This window comes from Coregonus clupeaformis, chromosome 8 (assembly GCF_020615455.1).
Source record: "Coregonus clupeaformis isolate EN_2021a chromosome 8, ASM2061545v1, whole genome shotgun sequence".
NCBI classification, from domain to species: Eukaryota; Metazoa; Chordata; class Actinopteri; order Salmoniformes; family Salmonidae; genus Coregonus; species Coregonus clupeaformis.
Genome location: NC_059199.1, coordinates 1,643,005 through 1,663,447, shown reverse-complemented (window position 1 = coordinate 1,663,447; position 20,443 = coordinate 1,643,005). Strand labels below are relative to the sequence as shown.

General features: G+C 45.0%; 1 protein-coding gene and 1 non-coding gene across 2 annotated transcripts; one reads left to right on the top strand and one right to left on the bottom strand.

Annotated features, from left to right (window-relative positions):
- Positions 1-75: 75 nt before the first annotated feature.
- trnag-ucc lies at positions 76-151 on the bottom strand. Its single transcript has one exon. It is a non-coding gene; the product is annotated as a tRNA-Gly (tRNA).
- Positions 152-13,068: 12,917 nt separating this feature from the next.
- On the top strand, positions 13,069-19,591 carry LOC121571018 (receptor-type tyrosine-protein phosphatase eta). Its single transcript, XM_045222199.1, has 11 exons — positions 13,069-13,236; positions 14,328-14,416; positions 14,705-15,266; positions 15,454-15,711; positions 15,975-16,232; positions 16,563-16,644; positions 17,178-17,320; positions 17,826-18,086; positions 18,334-18,603; positions 18,800-18,897; positions 19,389-19,591. The coding sequence occupies exons 1-11, from the start codon at positions 13,206-13,208 to the stop codon at positions 19,479-19,481; spliced, it is 2,145 nt and encodes a 714-aa protein (XP_045078134.1). The 5' UTR covers positions 13,069-13,205; the 3' UTR covers positions 19,482-19,591.
- Positions 19,592-20,443: the final 852 nt, after the last annotated feature.

Below are 20,443 nucleotides of genomic sequence, written 5' to 3'. Positions count from 1 at the left end.
TTATACATTTTAGTCATTTAGCAGACGCTCTTATCCAGTTAGTGAGTGCATACATTCTTTTATTTTTTTTCATACTGGCCCCCCGTGGGAATCGAACCCACAACCCTGGCGTTGGAAACGCCATGCTCTACTAACTGAGCTACACGGGGCCTGTCCCTGACCCTTCTCTAAGTATCTACTGCTATGTTTACAAATCGGCCCAGCATGCTTTGCATATGTGGAGGAGTAATGCAAAACCAAGTATCTCTCGTGCATCCATTAAACAAATACTTATTTGTGGTTCCATTTTGTTTGCGTGTGGGAGCCATTTTGATCCAGTAAATAAGTTCCTAAATAGGAGGGATATAGTTTTCACTGGTATTCGATGTAGATGATTACTATTCCAGGCAATATTATGAGCTGTCCTCCCCTCAGCAGCCTCCTGTGGCAATAACTCTATTAGTGTTGGTGGCACCAAATCACATTTTATACGTCGCATACACAGATTACTGTAGGTATAAAAGGTGCAGCGAAATGCTTGTGGTAGCTCCCTCAACAATTCAGTACATCAGTCAATGACAATAACAAGTCATAGAAGTAATAAAATAGGTAGTATGCATGGTAATAATGGGCTATTAGTATTAACAAATAGAAAGTGGGTAGTATCTTGGTCACGCAGTGGAATACATTGTATGCTGTAGGATTTCTCGAGAGCCCATGCCTAATTTCTTCAATCGCCTGAGGTTGAAGGGGCGCTGTTGCCTTCTTCACCATGGTGGTGGTGTGATTGGACCATTCCAGGTCATCTGTGATGTGCCCACCAAGGAACTTGAAGCTGTTGAACCTCGCCACTGCAGCTCGTCGATGACAATAGGGGTGTGCTCCCCCAGTTTCCCATAGTCCAGGATCAACGCCTTGGTTTTACTGACATTGAGGGCGAGGCGGTTTTCCTTGCACCACTCTGCCAGGGCTCTAAACACCTCCCTGTAGACTGTTGCGTCTGCGATAAGGCCCACCACCGTCTTGTCGTCAGCAAACTTAAATGGTGTTGGAGTCATGGGTGTACAACAAGGGGTTGAGCACTAGTAATTTGCGGGTTAGCTGTTTGTTCACCCACCCGACTGACTGTATGTGATAAAGTGAAAATCTGAGGCCTGCACCGGACCCTAACTCGCAAATATTGAAAATGTACAGTCAGACTGCGGAACGATTTTTTGACAGGCCTTTTAAGATAGGTCTATGTTTCTGTTTATAATTTTAGACATTTTGCCAACTCTCACGTGTTGAGACACGCACACTCTTCTCACACTGTCACGGCACACCTCTTATATCTCACACATTGAAAAGTACTGCTTTTATTGTTCTACTTAGTCCATTATAGTCAGCGCATTAACTTTTCAACTGTGCTCCAAATCGTTTTGAAATTGGAGCATCTCCGACTGCAATTGAACATCATGAGCGGAACCTCTATCCTTGTCCTGTCTTGCTACAACACTGTGAACTGCGGAACATTGAAGCTTATTATTGGTGGAGTTATGTTAGGGATCAAGGGGATTGGATGCATGTTTTAAAGAAACACCCCTCAAGGTTAGAGTGGGAATGAATGGAGAGGGATAACGATAGTTACCGGAGTTGTAACTCCAGTTCTATGAGTGGAGCGGAGCCCCATATGGGAGCTCTACTCCTATTGGTTTACCCCGCTGCCTAGGCAGCGAACAGCCTGAGACAAAATTATGCACACACCTGCAGCCAATAGGAGTACATGTGTCCCTATAAGAGGGGACACTTCCCCTCAATCAGCCTCCCGAGAAATTATCTTCAGCGAGACTGGAGGGTCGGCAGGGCCTTAAGTCCTATGGGGCTCCGCTCCACTCATAGAACTGGAGTTACTACTCCGGTAACTATCGTTCTATATCGTGGAGCTCCGCCCCATAGGGGAGCTCTGCTCCTATTGGTTTAAGGCGGAGCGCAACACTCCAAAATGTACTCCCTGCCTAGCCCAACACTTCCCACTTAAATGAAAAGGTCGGGCCTAGCAATGGCTGCGACAAAGTCCCACAGTACTGTGACACACTGTGTCACAATATACTGTGTCCTCGGCAAAGGCAAAGTTACAAAAACTATTTCCCTCATCATCCCGCCCCAACCCAGTAACACTGGTGGGCAGATTAATAACATTCCCTCTACTGTACTGAACATGTCAGTCAGGAGTCATGTCATATATGTCTCCCTCTAAAAAGAGCGGACCTGAAAGAGACCTACAGTGGGGGAAAAAAGTATTTAGTCAGCCACCAATTGTGAAAGTTCTCCCACTTAAAAAGATGAGAGAGGCCTGTAATTTTCATCATAGGTACACGTCAACTGTGAGAGACAATATGAGGAAAAAAATCCAGAAAATCACATTGTAGGATTTTTAATGAATTTATTTACAAATGATGGTGGAAAATAAGTATTTGGTCACCTACAAACAAGCAAGATTTCTGGCTCTCTCAGACCCGTAACTTCTTCTTTAAGAGGCTCCTCTGTCCTCCACTTGTTACCTGTATTAATGGCACCTGTTTGAACTTGTTATCAGTATAAAAGACACCTGTCCACAACCTCAAACAGTCACACTCCAAACTCCACTATGGCCAAGACCAAAGAGCTGTCAAAGGACACCAGAAACAAAATTGTAGACCTGCACCAGGCTGGGAAGACTGAATCTGCAATAGGTAAGCAGCTTGGTTTGAAGAAATCAACTGTGGGAGCAATTATTAGGAAATGGAAGACATACAAGACCACTGATAATCTCCCTCGATCTGGGGCTCCACGCAAGATCTCACCCCCGTGGGGTCAAAATGATCACAAGAACGGTGAGCAAAAATCCCAGAACCACACGGGGGGACCTAGTGAATGACCTGCAGAGAGCTGGGACCAAAGTAACAAAGCCTACCATCAGTAACACACTACGCCGCCAGGGACTCAAATCCTGCAGTGCCAGACGTGTCCCCCTGCTTAAGCCAGTACATGTCCAGGCCCATCTGAAGTTTGCTAGAGTGCATTTGGATGATCCAGAAGAGGATTGGGAGAATGTCATATGGTCAGATGAAACCAAAATAGAACTTTTTGGTAAAAACTCAACTCGTCGTGTTTGGAGGACAAAGAATGCTGAGTTGCATCCAAAGAACACCATACCTACTGTGAAGCATGGGGGTGGAAACATCATGCTTTGGGGCTGTTCTTCTGCAAAGGGACCAGGACGACTGATCCGTGTAAAGGAAAGAATGAATGGTGCCATGTATCATGAGATTTTGAGTGAAAACCTCCTTCCATCAGTAAGGGCATTGAAGATGAAACGTGGCTGGGTCTTTCAGCATGACAATGATCCCAAACACACCGCCCGGGCAACGAAGGAGTGGCTTCGTAAGAAGCATTCCAAGGTCCTGGAGTGGCCTAGCCAGTCTCCAGATCTCAATCCCATAGAAAATCTTTGGAGGGAGTTGAAAGTCCGTGTTGCCCAGCGACAGCCCCAAAACATCACAGCTCTAGAGGAGATCTGCATGGAGGAATGGGCCAAAATACTAGCAACAGTGTGTGAAAACCTTGTGAAGACTTACAGAAAACGTTTGACCTGTGTCATTGCCAACAAAGGGTATATAACAAAGTATTGAGAAACTTTTGTTATTGACCAAATACTTATTTTCCACCATAATTTGCAAATAAATTCATAAAAAATCCTACAATGTGATTTTCTGGAATTATTTTCTCATTTTGTCTTTCATAGTTGACGTGTACCTAATGAGGAAAATTACAGGCCTCTCTCACCTTTTTAAGTGGGAGAACTTGCACAATTGGTGGCTGACTAAATACTTTATTTCCCCACTGTACCTCTTTAGTCCTGCATTCCTTTCTCCTAGCTCAAGGCCTCCCATCAGCTACGCTGAGTACAGACCGAGTAAAGAGTTAGAAGACATGTCCAAGAGATAGAAACTGATAAATGGAGACGGTGACGACCACGATGCCACTGCACAAATATCCTCTACCCCTGTTCCTCTGAAAAGGGCAGTAGAAGCCGCTACTCCACGAGTGGAGTGGGCTCTTATACCCTGAGGCAATTGTCGCCCCTCTGCCTCATAAGCTGTCTCAATACCTTCGCAAAGCCAATGAGACAGACGCTGTTTCGAAAGTGGTCTACCTAGTGCAGCCACACCGTGACACACAAACAGCTGAGGCGATGACCTAATCGCTGCTGTGCGCTCAACGTAACATGCCAAAGCGCACACTGGGCACAGGCGATGGAGCCTTTCCTCTCTCCTCTCCCCATGGGGAGGGGGAGAAAAGGCCCACAGCTTCACGGTCTGTGATCTATATGAGCTCTTAATAACCTTCGGCATAAATGCCGGGTTAGGACGTAACACCGCTCTGCTCAAATCGCCATTAATGGCAAGGCAGTCGGATCTCGTCGAAAGAGCGCACAAATCACTGACACGCTTAGCACTAGTCAAAGCGAGCAACAGTGCCGTCTTCAAAGACAGAATCTTGAGGGGAATTTCATTCAATGGTTCGAACGGCGGCTCGCAGAGCGCTTCGAGTACCAGAGCCAAATCCCACTGAGGAAGCGTGGCTCTAGGCATTGGCCTAAGCCGCTGTGTTCCCAGAAGGAAACGTTTCACCAGAGGGTGGCTGAAGACTGTCTCTGCCAAACCCCTCATGACAAGCCGAAATCGCCGCTGCAAACACCTTAATGGTGGCGGGCGATCGCTGCTTATCAAATAAGAACTGTAGGAACGAGAGTACACTCTCAACCTGACAGCACATGGGGTCCACATTTTCTGTGGCACACCACTGTGAAAACACGTTCCATTTGCTGGCATAAACCCTGGAAGTGGAACTGGCACGTGAACCCTGTATGGTTCTGATTACAGAATCAGATAACCCACGGCGCTCTAGCCTGTCCCTCTCAGGAGCCAAACCTTCAGTGGTTGGCCGATTATGGACAACTGCCCTATCGCGCCTCCCCATGTCTGAGACAACGCGTCCCATTGATGTGGAATTGGCCAAGGTGGCGCAATCAACATCTGAATCATTTCCGTGAACCATGGAGCCCCTGGACGATCTGGAACCACCAATATGATTGACAGCCCGCCTGATCTCGCCCTGGCTAACAGTGGGAGAATGCAGGACAGCGGTGGGAAAGCATACAGGAGAACTCTCGGCCACGGTCGGTGCGCAAATGCGTCCCTCCCCAGTGGCGGTTCGTCCTGAGCTCGAAAGGAGAACCAAAGAGGGCAATGCGCATTCACGCGTGACGCGAATAGATCCTCGGCTCTCCCGACCCGTTCCCAAATTTGGAGAACGATGTTCGGGTGCAGACACCACTCGTCGTCCCGAGGACCCCCTCGAGACATGATGTCTGCCCCTACGTTCAAGTAGCCTGGAATGTGTGCTGCTCTCAATGAGTGAAGGTGCTCGAGAGCCCACAGCCACAATTCCTCCGCCGCCCGGTGGAGTGCAGGAGACCTGACTCCTCCCTGGCGATTGATGTGGGCTACTGTGGTTCGGTTGTCTGACCAGACCAGCACATCGCGACCCTGAAGGGTAGACACGAAGTGGGTCAGAACCAGTAGAACCGTTTCCAACTCTAAGAGGTTGATGTGACGACTCGAAAGAGGCCACACACCTCCTATCGCTTGGGTCTGACATGTCCCTCCCTATCCAGTCAGAGAGGCATCTGTAAACACTGGAATGTAGGAGGACACTTTGCCTATTGGGACTCCGTGCGTGAGAACACGCGGGTCTCTCCAATAGTTCAGATCTGCACTGAGCGAGAGAGGAACCACCACCAACCAACAACGTTGACGCACTGGGTCTAGTCGTAGTTGGGCGAACCATCGCTGTATCCTGCGCATGCACAGGAGTCCCAGCGGAACCACGAAATTTACCGACGACATGAGACCCAAGAGTGACATGACCGAAAGCGCCGTTACCGTTTGATTCGGACGAAACCTTTGTAGGGCTAGCAACATAGCAACCCTTCGAGGGTCCGAAATTCGAGCCCTCATCGTTACAGTGTCTATCTGTATCCCCAGATAGACAATCTGATGACTGGGCCAGGGTGCGCTCTTTTTCCAATTCACAGCGAACCCCAGACGCGTGAGATGAATCACTGTCTGTGTCGTGTGAGTGAACATCAGCTCTGCTGACGGGGCGAAAACCAGTAGGTCGTCTAGGTAGGCTAGTAGCCTTATTCCTTGACGACGCAACAGTTCTAATGCCGCCTCCACACATTTGGAAAACGTGCGAGGTGCCAGGGCGTACCCGAATGGCATCCTCGTGAACTCGTACGCCACCCCTTGAAAGGCGAACCGCAGAAACTTCCTGTAACGCGGCTGCACCGGCACATGAAAGTACGCGTCCTTTAGGTCTATGCTCGTACAAAAGTCTCCCTTCTGGACACATTCCAGTAGACGTTTTGTCGTTAGCATTCGGAAGGGCCGTTTGGCTACGCTCTCGTTGAGAACGCGTAAATCCAATATCGGCCTCATCCCCCCTGTCTTTTTGGCACCAGGAAATAGATCGAATAGAGCGAATATAGCCCTTTGCTTCCAGGGAACGACTGTGACCGCCTCCTTCGCCAAAAGTTCCGTAATTTCTGCAACAAGAGCGGCGACCTTTTCGGGCGTTTTCATCACCGTCTCCACAGGGGTCATATGAAATTGGATGGCATAACCCTTCTCCAGCGTCTGGTCTAGCCAGAGGTAGAGGGTACAGCTTCACCACCACTCCCAGCAATGCAGAGAAAGCGGAAGAGCGCAAAGCTGTGGTACATTCAGTAGGAAGGACATGTATTCCTCGACGGCCCTCGCCGCCGCTGTTCCCCAACAGTGAAGTGGTGGAACGTCCCAAGGCGGGCCTTCCAAGAAAGGGAGAGGAAACATTAGCGCGTTCTGAGAGAAACGGGGGCGCCGATACGTTGGTTAAACTCGTAACCTCGATATCCCGGCCCTCCGGGAACGCAGCACGGGTCTGTACTGCACTGACTGAGGCGTTAGCCTGAGACAGAGCGCCGTCCCCGAATAGCGATTGCGTCTTCATTCCATTACCTGGCTGTGACTGCAGTCTGCTATGTGAGACCTTCACTACAGCACTCCTAGAAGTCTGTAATGTGAGGTCTTTATGAGGTAAAGCAAGGCGGTGCCTTGTTACCTTTTTAACACCTGCCTCGTGTGTGCTCAACTACGCACCCTTGGTGGGCTGAGCTACACAGAGTGGTGAGAGAGAGACATAGAGAGTGAAGAATTCTGAACGTTCTCAGATGTATTATGGAAAAGGGGCTCTCTTGTGACAAAGTCAATTGGAGCCAACTCTTTATTACACACATCGATACATAGTCTCCTCCGTACCCTCAATAGAATGGTGGGGGGGAATAGTGGGCACAGTCGAACCAGCTTCCATTCTCTCACCCTCGTCCCGTCATAGATGCCGTCGCTTCTGGCTGCCCTTCGGGTGATGCCAGTTCGGCGTTCTAATGACCTCCCTCGCCGGCGGAATGGTCGGAAACTCAGGTGCTGCTGGAGGAGCGGAGCCCTCTCTCCTGCTGCTCGAGGTCGCCGACTTATGCCGGGTACGACGCCTCGCAGTAGACCCAGGTCTACTAGGGGAGGTGGTCGGTTTCTGCGGCGCATGGCTAGATCTCCCTGCCAGTGGCAGGTGTCTGGCCAACTGCTTCCTCTCCTCGTCCAGCTTCATGAAGCGCTCCGTCGCATCCTTGACGGCGACCCCAAAAAGGCCGTTGTCAGAGATGGGGGCGTTCAAGAGCGACGCTCTATCGGCCTCCTTCATGGCCTTCATGGAAAGCCATAGGTGTCGCTCCGTGACTACCAAAGTGGCCATGGACCTCCCTGCACAGACAGCTGACGCTTGTGTTAGGTGGAGAATAGCGCCAGAAATCCTGGTTGCCTCTTCCACCTCCTCCCTCGTGAGCTCAGTCTTACCCGTGGTTAAATGGGACAGAGAGGACGCGAGGAGGGCAATGTTATTTGCTGCTGCTACAGCTTGGGCTCCCAACACGAAGGACTTCTCAACAAGCTGCGCTGTGAATCGGTCCTTCTGTGTAGGCAAGGTGGCTTTCTTGGACGAGGGCCAGGGACTCGAACCCGGCACGAGATACGCAGCCATGGCGCTCTCGAGCCTGGGGATTCCCTTTGAGAAGCCCTGCTGTCTCCCTTCCACTCTGGTGAATGGGAGGTACGCCTTGGCCGGCGCGCCGCCAAAGGTGCCTCCCATGAGCCCTCAACGTATTTACCAAGTGAGGGCATGGAGCCGCCGCCCTCCTCGGCTGAGAATAAGGGCCGCCCTCCATCATATCCACTTCCGATCTGGAGGGAATGGGAGGCAGCTTAATCTCTTAACGTTTAAATAAAATAAAATAAAATTGTATTTGCCACATGCGCCAAATACAACAGGTGTAGACATTACTGTGAAATGCTTACTTACAGCCCTTAACCAACAATGCATAATGTTTTAAATAAAAAAAGTAAAATAAAACAACAACAAAAAAGTGTTGAGAAAAAAAGAGCAGAAGTAAAATTAAATAACAGTAGGAAGGCTATATACAGGGGGGTACCGGTGCAGAGTCAATGTGCGGGAGCACCGGCTAGTTGAGGTAATATGTACATGTGGGTAGAGTTAAAGTGACTATGCATAAATAATTAACAGAGTAGCAGCAGTGTAAAAAGATGAGGTGGGGGGGCAGTGCAAATAGTCTGGGTAACCATGATTAGCTGTTCAGGAGTCTTATGGCTTGGGGGTAGAAGCTGTTGAGAAGCCTTTTGGACCTAGACTTGGCACTCCGGTACCACTTGCCGTGCGGTAGCAGAGACAACAGTCTATGACTAGGGTGGCTGGAGTCTTTGACAATTTTTAGGGCCTTCCTCTGACACCGCCTGGTATAGAGGTCCTGGATGGCAGGAAGCTTGGCCCCAGTGATGTACTGGGTCGTACGCACTACCCTCTGTAGTGCCTTGCGGTCGGAGGCCGAGCAGTTGCCATACCAGGCGGTGATGCAACCAGTCAGGAGTCTCTCGATGGTGCAGCTGTAGAACTTTTTGAGGATCTGAGGACCCATGCCAAATCTTAGCAGCCCTCTCGATGAGCCCTGGAAAATCAGAGCGCAGAGAGGCTGTGGCGTAAGACAGGGCTGCTGAATTCTCAGGGCCTGTGTCGTCATCGCCCAGGGATGAACATGACCTCTCACTTCCCAAAGGAAAGGGGGTCTTGAAAATGTGGGTCATTGAGACGGATTGTTCCAAAGGAATATCCATCTCGTCCCCAATATCCCTGTCTTCTCCTGAATCGGCGCCCTCGGATGACACTTCAGAAGCTGAGGCTAGCACCGATACCACGTCCTCAAGAGGGATATCCTCCCTGATAAATTCCCAAAGCTGCTTCCTCTCCTTCAAAGAAAGGAGGGCGCAGCTGGCACATAGTGGGGGATCAATGAGGCCGTCCCTGGCGTGCTGTGACCCTAAACACACGAAACATAAGTCGTGGGGGTCAGCAGTCGCCATGGTGGAACAGCGACATTGAGCTCTGAAAATAGCTTTTGGGGGTGGAAAATCTCCTGGTGTGCTCATTAGGACGATGTCGATGACCTGGAAATCGACAGCGTTTCTTTGTCCTGAGTCTTCGTCTTCGTAGGCTTCTTCAGTCCAGTCGCTGAAGATAATGGGAGGCTGATTGAGGGGAAGCCTCCCCTCTTATAGGGACACCTGTACTCCTATTGGCTGCAGGTCTGTGCATAATTTTGTCTCAGGCCTAGGTAGCGGGGTAAACCAATAGGAGCAGAGCTCCCCTATGGGGCGGAGCTCCACGATATAGAACCTTATCCGCTGAGTTTATAAAACTGTAAAAAAAGCAACATGGTAGCACCGTTTTATGTACACAAATTAGGTTGCTGTTACCCCCTTCCCTATTGCAGAATGCAGCCTTTTGACAGCATATTTATTCACCACACTTTCCCCTTGTTTGGTGATTGGCATTTAGGCTGTGACAACAAAAGGCAGCAGACAGACCTACAGTCTGTTTTAGCAGGACGTTTGGTAGGGTGACCTGATTTGTAACTATGAAAATAATTTGGTCAAACAGATTGTGAACCCAAAAGTGTACGTTTTATTCGAGAGGGGGGACAATAAATAGACAAATAATTTGGCTAGGGTGTAGGGGCAGATTCATGGCATCTTGTCTTCAGGAGATTTTACTATCTATTTACTTTATTTAGTCATATCAGTGGATCAATTCTCTTAACAATGAGCAACAATAAAGGGTTATTCACCACACTTATTGTATTATTCCACTTCTTCCCAATTTTGCCAGTGTAATCATATATTTTGAAATCTGATATGACTACTAATTAATTATATGAGGCTATGTATTTTTTCAGCCATTCATGGACTGTTTTGAATAAGTCATACAAATAAGCATTGGATATTAAATGACATTTTAGGGGGACTCACAACTCATAAACGCATCATATTTTGTCTCTATAGAGGAAGATGATGACAGGGATCTTCAACTAGTAGGCATAAACCACCTGAATATTGATATTCATTAGACTTTTCTTGAAGGTTGGGTGATTTTTGAGAAGTTAATTGTTATAACAAGAACATTTTTAAACACCCAGCACTTGGAAAACATAGATCAGGGGTGGCCAACCCTCCTGGAGAGCAAGCAGGATTTTCTTTCAGGCCAAATTACAAAATGTTTGTGTCCTTACGTTGAAAGCAGTCTATTGACAAGGAGAATACAATCTATGATTTGGTTACCCACTACCATCAACAATTAATATTAGTATTTCCTGTGCAGTGCTTTGGTGTAGTGGTAACACTCCCCAACACGTGTCACATACAGCTTTCCACATGAGAACAGGGAACAATCCCTGCTTCCAACCTTCCCACTGTTTCTCCCATTTTCCTGTCTCTCCATCTCATTTAATTACTGTTTGAATAAAGTGTCAAACTACCTAATAAATATTAGCATACTCAAAGTAACAGTCATCCTAAATACACCTCATTTTACATTTACATTTTAGTCATTTAGCAGACGCTCTTATCCAGAGCGACTTACAGTTAGTGAGTGCATACATTTTTATTTTTTATACTGGAATCGAACCCACAACCCTGGCGTTGCAAATGCCATGCTCAACCAACTGAGCTACATCCCTGATACAGTGATAGATATACAGTAGATACACCCATAGATATACAGTAGATACATTGCATTCAGAAAGTATTCAGACCCCTTGACTTTTTCCACATTTTGTTACCATACAGCCTTATTCTAAAATTGATTAAATATTTTTTTCCCCTCGTCAATCTACACACAATACCCCATAATGACAAAGTGAAAACAGGTTTTTAGAAATTATTACAAATTTATAAAAAACAGAAATACCTTATTTACATAAGTATTCAGACCCTTTGCTATGAGAGACTCGAAATTGATCTCAGGTGCATCCTGTTTCCACTGATCATCCTTGAGATGTTTCTACAACTTGATTGGAGTCCACCTGTGGTCAATTCAATTGATTGGACATGATTTGGAAAGGCACACACACCTGACCTGTGGTTTTTATTTTTTAGAATTTTCCACCCTGTTCATAGGCCTAAGCAATGTCAAAATATGTAGAATTGCAGGAAATTATCTTTAAAACAGTAGATTTTTCCTTCACATTAACATAGCAAATCTCACTCAAAGCTTTCTTCAAAAGTTGCAGCCCTGTATTTGTTAGTCAACTTGTCTATAATTAGATACATGCAGCTTCTCTTCTGTCATTATGTGTTGCCCTAGAATACTAAATAAACCCTTGCTCACCAGAATAATGTCCTAAATTGACAGAATGAATGCTGCAATCTAGTTGCCATGGTAACATTTGTTTTCTCTTTCCTCATTAATCTCTGCTACACTTGTGCAGCAAAGAAGTTTAGGGACCGGGGAGAAAATGCAACAAAAAAATGGGAATGATTTTCCTTGCAAGATTTCCAAATGACATCAGTCAGATGGTCGGTCCCCAACCGCGCCGTTCATTCTCTCAAGATGAAACTCCAACTTTGTCCTTTTTGCCTCAGTGGATCGACATTAACCTAACAAGTTCCTAAAATCATTTGGCAAATGGTGTGTATTTGGTGTGCTACAGTTATGCCCTAACACTGTCAGATAAAAATAATGAAATAATAACCTCAATGTAGCCTACAGATATGAATTGCACAATAATTATACAGTTATGGATTTTTTAAGTGGTTTGTTTCTCCTTATTCAGGCCACCGTGTTGAGGGTCAGTGTGGCGGACGTGTTGTTAGCTACCCTCACCACCTGGGGTCTGCCTGTCAGGAAGTCCAGGATCCAGTTGCAGAGGGAGGTGTTCATACCCAGGGCCCTGAGCTTAGTGTCGAGCTTGGAGGTTATGATGTTGAACGCTGAGCTGTAGTCGATGAACAGCATTCTCACATAGGTGTTCCTCTTGTCCAGGTGGGATAGTGCAGGGTTTCCCAAACTCTGTTCTGGGGTCCCCCCCGGGTGCATGTTTTGGTTTTTGCCCTAGCACTACACATCTGATTCAACTAATCAAAGCTTGATGATCAGTAGGTTATTTGAATCAGCTGTATAGTGCTAGGGAAAAAAACTAAATGTGCACCCAGGATGGGTCCCAGGACCGAGTTTGGGAAACCCTGGCTGACAGGACAGTGTGTAGAGCAATGGAGATTGCGTCAACTCCTGGCCCTAATCACATTTAATTTGCTTCTTGGTCTTTGACTATTTGTTTTCCAATAATACTCCCTGTGAGTCCTCTCCCTCAATCCTCTCACTCTGAATGCAGTCTGTGTACCCATATTCAAATGTATTTTACCATCCTAACCTAACCGTCATGATAGGTGGATTCATGTTTAGAAAGAGGGAGGGAGGGATAAAGAGAGAGAGAGAGAGAGAGAGAGAGAGAGAGAGAGAGAGAGAGAGAGAGAGAGAGAGAGAGAGAGAGGGAGGTTGCACAGGTGAATAGATCAAATGCTGTGTCCGCAGTTGATTTGTTTTCACTCCTTTTGATAAGGTTTGGGATATTGATTAACTCTTATCAGTTTATGTTGGATACATTTTGTGGATTTCAACAGCTATTTGTCTGATTAAATGTATTCCAGTGTGAATATCTAAATAGGTAACCAGAACGAAGAAGTCTGAATCCTACCAGTCAAAGGATGGACAGGATTCAACATCTGATATTATGGGGTGAGTTCAAGTTTTGCGTTTCACAAATGTATTGCTTTTCTTGTGAAAATTAAAGTTATATGTAAAAAATACTTTAAAGTACTACTTAAGTAGTTTTTTGGGGTATCTATACTTTACTTTACTATTTATATTTCTGACAACTTCTACTTTTACTTCACTACATTCCTAAAGAAAATAATGTACTTTTTACCTTATACATTTTCCTTGACACCCAAAAGTACTTGTTACATTTTGAATACTTAGCAGGACAGGACAATTGTCTAATTCAAGCACTTATCAAGAGAACATCCCTAAAGATGTCTGAGTGTTGGAGTGTGCCCCTGGCAATCCGTAAATAAAATAAAAACAGAAAATGGTGCCGTCTGGTTCGCTTAATATAAGGAATTTGAAATGATTTATACTTTTACTTTTACTTTTGATACTTGAGTGTATTTTAGCAATTACATTTACTTTTGATACTTAAGTATATTTAAAATCACATACTTTTAGACTTTTACTCAAGTAGTATTTTACTGGGTTACTTTTACCTGAGTCATTTTCTATTAACATATCTTTACTTTTACTCAAGTATGACAATTGGGTACTTTTTCCACCACTGGTAAGTTCTACTAACAAGAGAAGCAAAACCGTAACATGGAAAGCAGATATTGTATTTGGCAGGTTATTAAACCACAAAGAAGGGCGCAAGAGTGAGAAAATTGTTTATTTATTTTTTATTAAAAATGTTCAAGTGACATTTACAATGGATATTCTGTTTGGGAAAAATATAGCCCAAACTTCCTGGACTAGCGTTCCGTCATATGCAAACTTCATGCAAAGACATCCCATCAAACAAATCCAAATCCCCAGTTGTAGACATGGAATAACAGTGGCATCAGTTTACTTACCTTTTGAATCAATAACCCTGTGTATGAGTGCTGGATTTAGGATCAGTTTTGCCTTCTAGATCACAATGAATATGATTACATGGACAGGGGGGACCTGAACCTAGATCAGCACTCCTACTCTGAGACACTTGATACATATGGCCCCTGATCTATGATTATGAATGTTATCTGAATATGATCTTGAGTTTTCTTCCTCCTTCCCAGCTGTGTTGGTGGAGTGCTGTGTAGCTGAGAGACAGTACTTCCTCCACTCCAACTCCTCCACCTGGGAACAGGCCAGACTACACTGCCAGGTAACACTAAGATATGGAAACAACTTTATTGTCCCCATGGGACACTTTTCCTGAACACAGACTTGTTGTACGCAATATAAACCAGCGGTGGGCAATTTGTGTGTGCAGGCTTTTCTCCAACCCAACCTAGCTTTAAAACACCTGGTTAAACCAGTGACTCGATTGAGGACAATGATTAGATGATGTTATCAAATATTAGTGCTGGACTGGAACAGAAGCCTGCACACATTGTGGCCCTCTAGGACCAGTACTGACCCTATATACCTAATATGATCCTTGTCCTGTTAGGCGTGCTACAAAGAGATGGTGAGCCTGACCCCTGACAACATCCAGCAACTTGCCCAGAACCTGAACTCTTCTTACTGGATCGGCCTCCGCAAAACCCTGAACAACGGCTCCTTCCCCTGGTCGAGCTGGTCCAACGGAGACCCCGTCACCTTCCAGAACTGGTACCCCGGTCGCCCCATACTCTCCAAGCCCAAAGACCCTGTGAACAATATCTTTAACTACAACAACTACTCCATCCCTCCCAATGACTGTGGGTGTTGCTGCCCCAGTCAGAGCAACCCTGCCAGTGTTCCCCTGACATCTACTACAGATTACTCTTTCACAGAGAATGAAAACATGACTGCATTATCAACGATGACACCAGCCGTGACAACAATGACATCTGTCATGACTAGTGGACCAACGTTCTTTACGGGAGTTACTGGTGGGACCAATGGGACCAATGGGACGAATGAAACTGCGACAGACGTGTACATTGAGGAGCCTTGCATAGCCCTGCTCAGTTTCGGACTTTGGTTTGATAAAATCTGCTCAGAGCTTCTTCCCTATATCTGCTATGAAGGTAGGGGGTCTCCGTTTATAAAAAAAAATTACAATGTTTATAATTTAGTGCGATGATGTTCTGGGAAGTTGACTGAGATCTTGATGTTGGGGATGTAATACTTACTGGTAAACATGTTGATGTGTTTTCTCTTACCCCTCACCCCAACCCACACCAATCAACAACCACATCTCACCTGTGTATGTAGACCGTTTCTATGGTAATGCCAACATAACCAACAAGACACTACACAACGCGACTCTGAGCTGGACACGTGGGCCCGGTGACATCAGCGGATACAGGGTGGAGGTCAAGTCCACTGACTACAACCTGACCTTAAACCACAGCAGCCTGAACCGGACCTACGACCTTTCCAACCTCACTGCCGGCACCCAGTACAGAGTCCAGGTGTTCCCCATTAAGTGTTGGAGGGACCTCAACCCACAGAACGTCTCCTTCTACACCAGTGAATATGGGGAATACCACTAATATCAAATGTCACTGTTGAATAGGGCCACTACAACTACTGTTGCTGCTAATGCTAAAAGCACTATTATTGCTAGTACTGCTACTGTACAACTACTACTAATACTTGTAGTAGTAGAGATCCTAGATAGATAGATAGATATCTATGTGTAGATGGTTATTTGGATATTGGTGTAACAATGTTAAGACATCGATATCAATGATGATGATTATGCTGACTACTGATTATTAATTCTCTCTCAGAGCCTGACGTGATCAAATACATCAACATCACCAACGTCTCAGAAACAAATATCTTCCTGTCCTGGCCCGCTCCTGAGGGCAACCGTGGCTTCTACTCCATTCAGGTGAGGGATCAACCCAACCTGAACATGATCACACGCACAGAGAGCGCTGAGGTCAAAGGCCTGATACCAGGAGGGTTGTACATGTTTGAGGTCAACGCCAATGTGGAGGACAAGTCCATCGAGGGAGATCAAACGAATATCACCTCCTACAGCAGTAAGTTAGATCACTGTTGTTGTTTTTGCTATGCAAATGTTTAACTGGTTTCCTAGAGGAACGTTTCCATAGGGGAAACTGTAAATATTACTTTCTGTTTCAAATTCCATTTTAATTTCATTCCATTGAGAAAGTTAATGTAATTTGAATTGAAAGGTCAGTTTCATACATTCATATTTGCATTGTCAGTGCAGCTCTCTCTCTCTCACACACACACACACACACAGACACACACACACACACACACACACACACACACACAGTGTTCTCTTCTTTCCCCTACAGAGCCAGGAAAGGTGTCTAACTTAAAAGCGTCTGCTCCTACTAAAGACAGTGTCGACTTCCAATGGGAACAGCCCGCAGGGAACACCTCTGGGTACAGAGTGGAAGTCTGGGTAGAAGAAAATAACAAGTAGGCTACTATAGAATGTTATCAAGTATGTAGGTTACTATAGAACTATTATCAAGTATGAAGGCTACTATAGAACGTTATCAAGTACGTGGGCTACTATAGAATGTTAGAGTATGTCGTTTACTATAAAACGTTATCAAGTATGTAAGCTACTATAGAACGTTAGCAAGTATGTAGGTTGGAACTCAGGACTCCCTGGAAAATTGTGGCAATTGATACTGGGTGCAGTATCCTGGCTAAATAAATAAAACGAATGAGACTATTATAGAAACGTAATCAAGTATGTAGGCTATTATTGAACATTAACAAGTCGTAGCCCAAAACAAACGCATGCCATCTGACTATCTACTGCTAATGTTTTCATAAATAAATAGACTCAGCTGTGGGATTATGGGAACAATTCACATAGAAATGTAATGTATAGAACACACTCCATTGTCCTGCTATATGGAACAGAGAACAGTCTCTAATCTATATGACAAGGAGGCATGTGAACAGGATTGACACAAGGCCATTGTTTATTTTATTTATAGGATGCGGTCCAACATAACCCAGAGTTATACGAATTATACGGCTGAGAAGCTGCCGTCAGGTGCCAAGATCTGGCTGAGAGTGGTGGCACTGGTGCCGGACGGATCAGTGGAGGGAGAACCCAGTGCTGCGATGGGCCTCACCAGTGAGTTTGGACAGATGATAATGGTGTAGGGTGAAATTGCCCCTAGACACACTGATTGGGGGTCAGTTTTGCATTTTCCCCACTAATGGTTAAGGTTAGGATTGGGGGAGGGGAAGCTGATCCTAGACCTGAACCTAGGGGAAACTTCTCCCCGGAGCGACGATAATGTGGCATTAGTTCATTGAGCGGATGGTTGATTGGTTGGTTGATTGGTTGGGTGGTTGGTTGGGTGGTTGGTTGATTGGTTGGTTGATTGGTTGGGTGGTTGGTTGGGTGGTTGGTTGATTGGGTGGTTGGTTGGGTGGTTGCTTGGGTGGTTGGTTGATTGGTTGGGTGGTTGATTGGGTAGTTGATTTATTGGTTGGTTGAATGGTAAGGTGAATAGTATCTTTGTGAATGGTGTATAATAACTGTATATTATCATAGCAATAGCCTAATCATTTCTCGCGACCATTATTATTTTCTCAATTTGTCACTTTAATATCTTTCCCTTGCTCCCCCATAGCTCCAGATAAAGTTACGAACTTACTGCTGGTACCTACTGCGGACACCATCAATGTGACCTGGACACTACCTCAGGGAAACTTCGAGACCTTCAGTGTTCAGCTCAAGCTGAACTTCTCTAACAAGGAAGTGGAAAACAGTATTACAAATGCCAGTCACATTTCCTTCCCCAGCCTGATGGCAGGAGTCGCATATAATGTGACAGTCACCACTCTGAATGGGGATCTCAAGAGTGAACCAGAGAGCGTCACAAATTTCACTCGTGAGTTATTAGTTAACCTTTCTCTCTCGCTCTTTGAATAGACGAACACATTCCATCAATATTGATACATAGCTGTAGTATAAAAATACAAGAATATAGAAATGTAGAATTTTTATTGTTGACATCTAATCAATATTATTCTTAACCATGTACAGTACATTGTCAAAGGGCAACAGCTGAGGTAAATTTCAAAAGCTTTTGAACTTTGTATGGTTTAAGTCACTCTTCTCTACTCTTTTTCCCATAGTTCCTCTCCCACCACAATCACCCAAAATCAATTTCTTCAATCAGAGTCATGTCAACCTGACATGGCAAGCCCCCATGGAATACCAAGGTGTACAAATAACGTACCTGGTGAAATACAGTGCTGAATTCTGGAACCGTACGAGGATACATAAGACGACCAACACCAGCTATATGTTTCATAATTTAACGGCTGGGACCAATTACATCTTCGAAATACGAGTGAAGGCGGGAACCCAGGAAAGCGTTCCCATCGAAACATCACAGACCACAAGTAAATTACTCACCGTATCAGGCATATTTAAATATGTACATGTCGCTGAAATATCTTGCTTACAGATCTAATAATGATTGGTGACAATGTTTGTTGTGGATGACCTTTCTTTATTTTTATCACTCCCTTACATTACATCTTAACTCGCATGGGTCTCTCTCTCTCTATTCTCTATTCCCCCCCCTCTCTCTGCCAGATGCTACGGTGAGGGTTCAAACTATGACTATGGAATGTGCCTCCAGCAAACCTTCCTTCTGTGAGGATATCGGCGCACGGACAGAGGTCTTGAATCAGGTGAGGTCATCATCACAACATCCTCCAATCACATTACATTCATCAGCAGATCCTCCAATCACATTACATTAATCACCAGATCCTCCAATCACATTACATTCATCACCAGATCCTCCAATCACATTACTACATTCATCACCAAATCCTCCAATCACATTTAATTCATCGCCACATCCTCCAATTACAATTGTATATTGTAGTAATTTTTAGCAGCTGCCCCTATCCAGAGCCACTTACAATTAATTGGTAAGTCAACCACATAACAAGATAATTGCTTTAAAAATATTTTTCTAAAAAGCTGCAATGAGCAACAGTAGTTCTAGTGAGAACATAGAGAAAAAAATATGTATAGAAGTTCAGTGTCAGATGTTTTTCCCCATTACATACAGAATATACAGACAGAATAAATCAAATGGAATGTATTGTCTAACACGTTGAATACAAAACTAGTTTTTTTCTGTATTTTTATGTCTGTACTTTTTTTGTTACAGTTGAAGAAACGTTTCAGCAAGACGTTCAGCAGGGATCAAGGTGACAGTGTTGTAGATAACGTGTTCTGGGAATTAGCGTGGCGAGAGGCATAATTGCACACACACACTTGTACAGGTCATCATCTATTCAATATCATTTCTTAGTTAAGATTAAGATAAATTGTATTTTGATTACTTAAAAAATTATAACGTGATAAATGAAGATAAATGAAGAGTTACAGTGGGGGAAAAAAGTATTTAGTCAGCCACCAATTGTGCAAGTTCTCCCACTTAAAAAGATGAGAGAGGCCTGTAAATTTCATCATAGGTACACGTCAACTATGACAGACAAATTGAGATTTTTTTTCTCCAGAAAATCACATTGTTGGATTTTTAATGAATTTATTTGCAAATTATGGTGGAAAATAAGTATTTGGTCACCTACAAACAAGCAAGATTTCTGGCTCTCACAGACCTGTAACTTCTTCTTTAAGAGGCTCCTCTGTCCTCCACTCTTTACCTGTATTAATGGCACCTGTTTGAACTTGTTATCAGTATAAAAAACACCTGTCCACAACCTCAAACAGTCACACTCCAAACTCCACTATGGCCAAGACCAAAGAGCTGTCAAAGGACACCAGAAACAAAATTGTAGACCTACACCAGGCTGGGAAGACTGAATCTGCAATAGGTAAGCAGCTTGGTTTTAAGAAATCAACTGTGGGAGCAATTATTAGGAAATGGAAGACATACAAGACCACTGATAATCTCCCTCGATCTGGGGCTCCACGCAAGATCTCACCCCGTGGGGTCAAAATGATCACAAGAACGGTGAGCAAAAATCCCAGAACCACACGGGGGACCTAGTGAATGACCTGCAGAGAGCTGGGACCAAAGTAACAAAGCCTACCATCAGTAACACACTACGCCGCCAGGGACTCAAATCCTGCAGTGCAAGACGTGTCCCCCTGCTTAAGCCAGTACATGTCCAGGCCCGTCTGAAGTTTGCTAGAGTGCATTTGGATGATCCAGAAGAGGATTGGGAGAATGTCATATGGTCAGATGAAACCAAAATA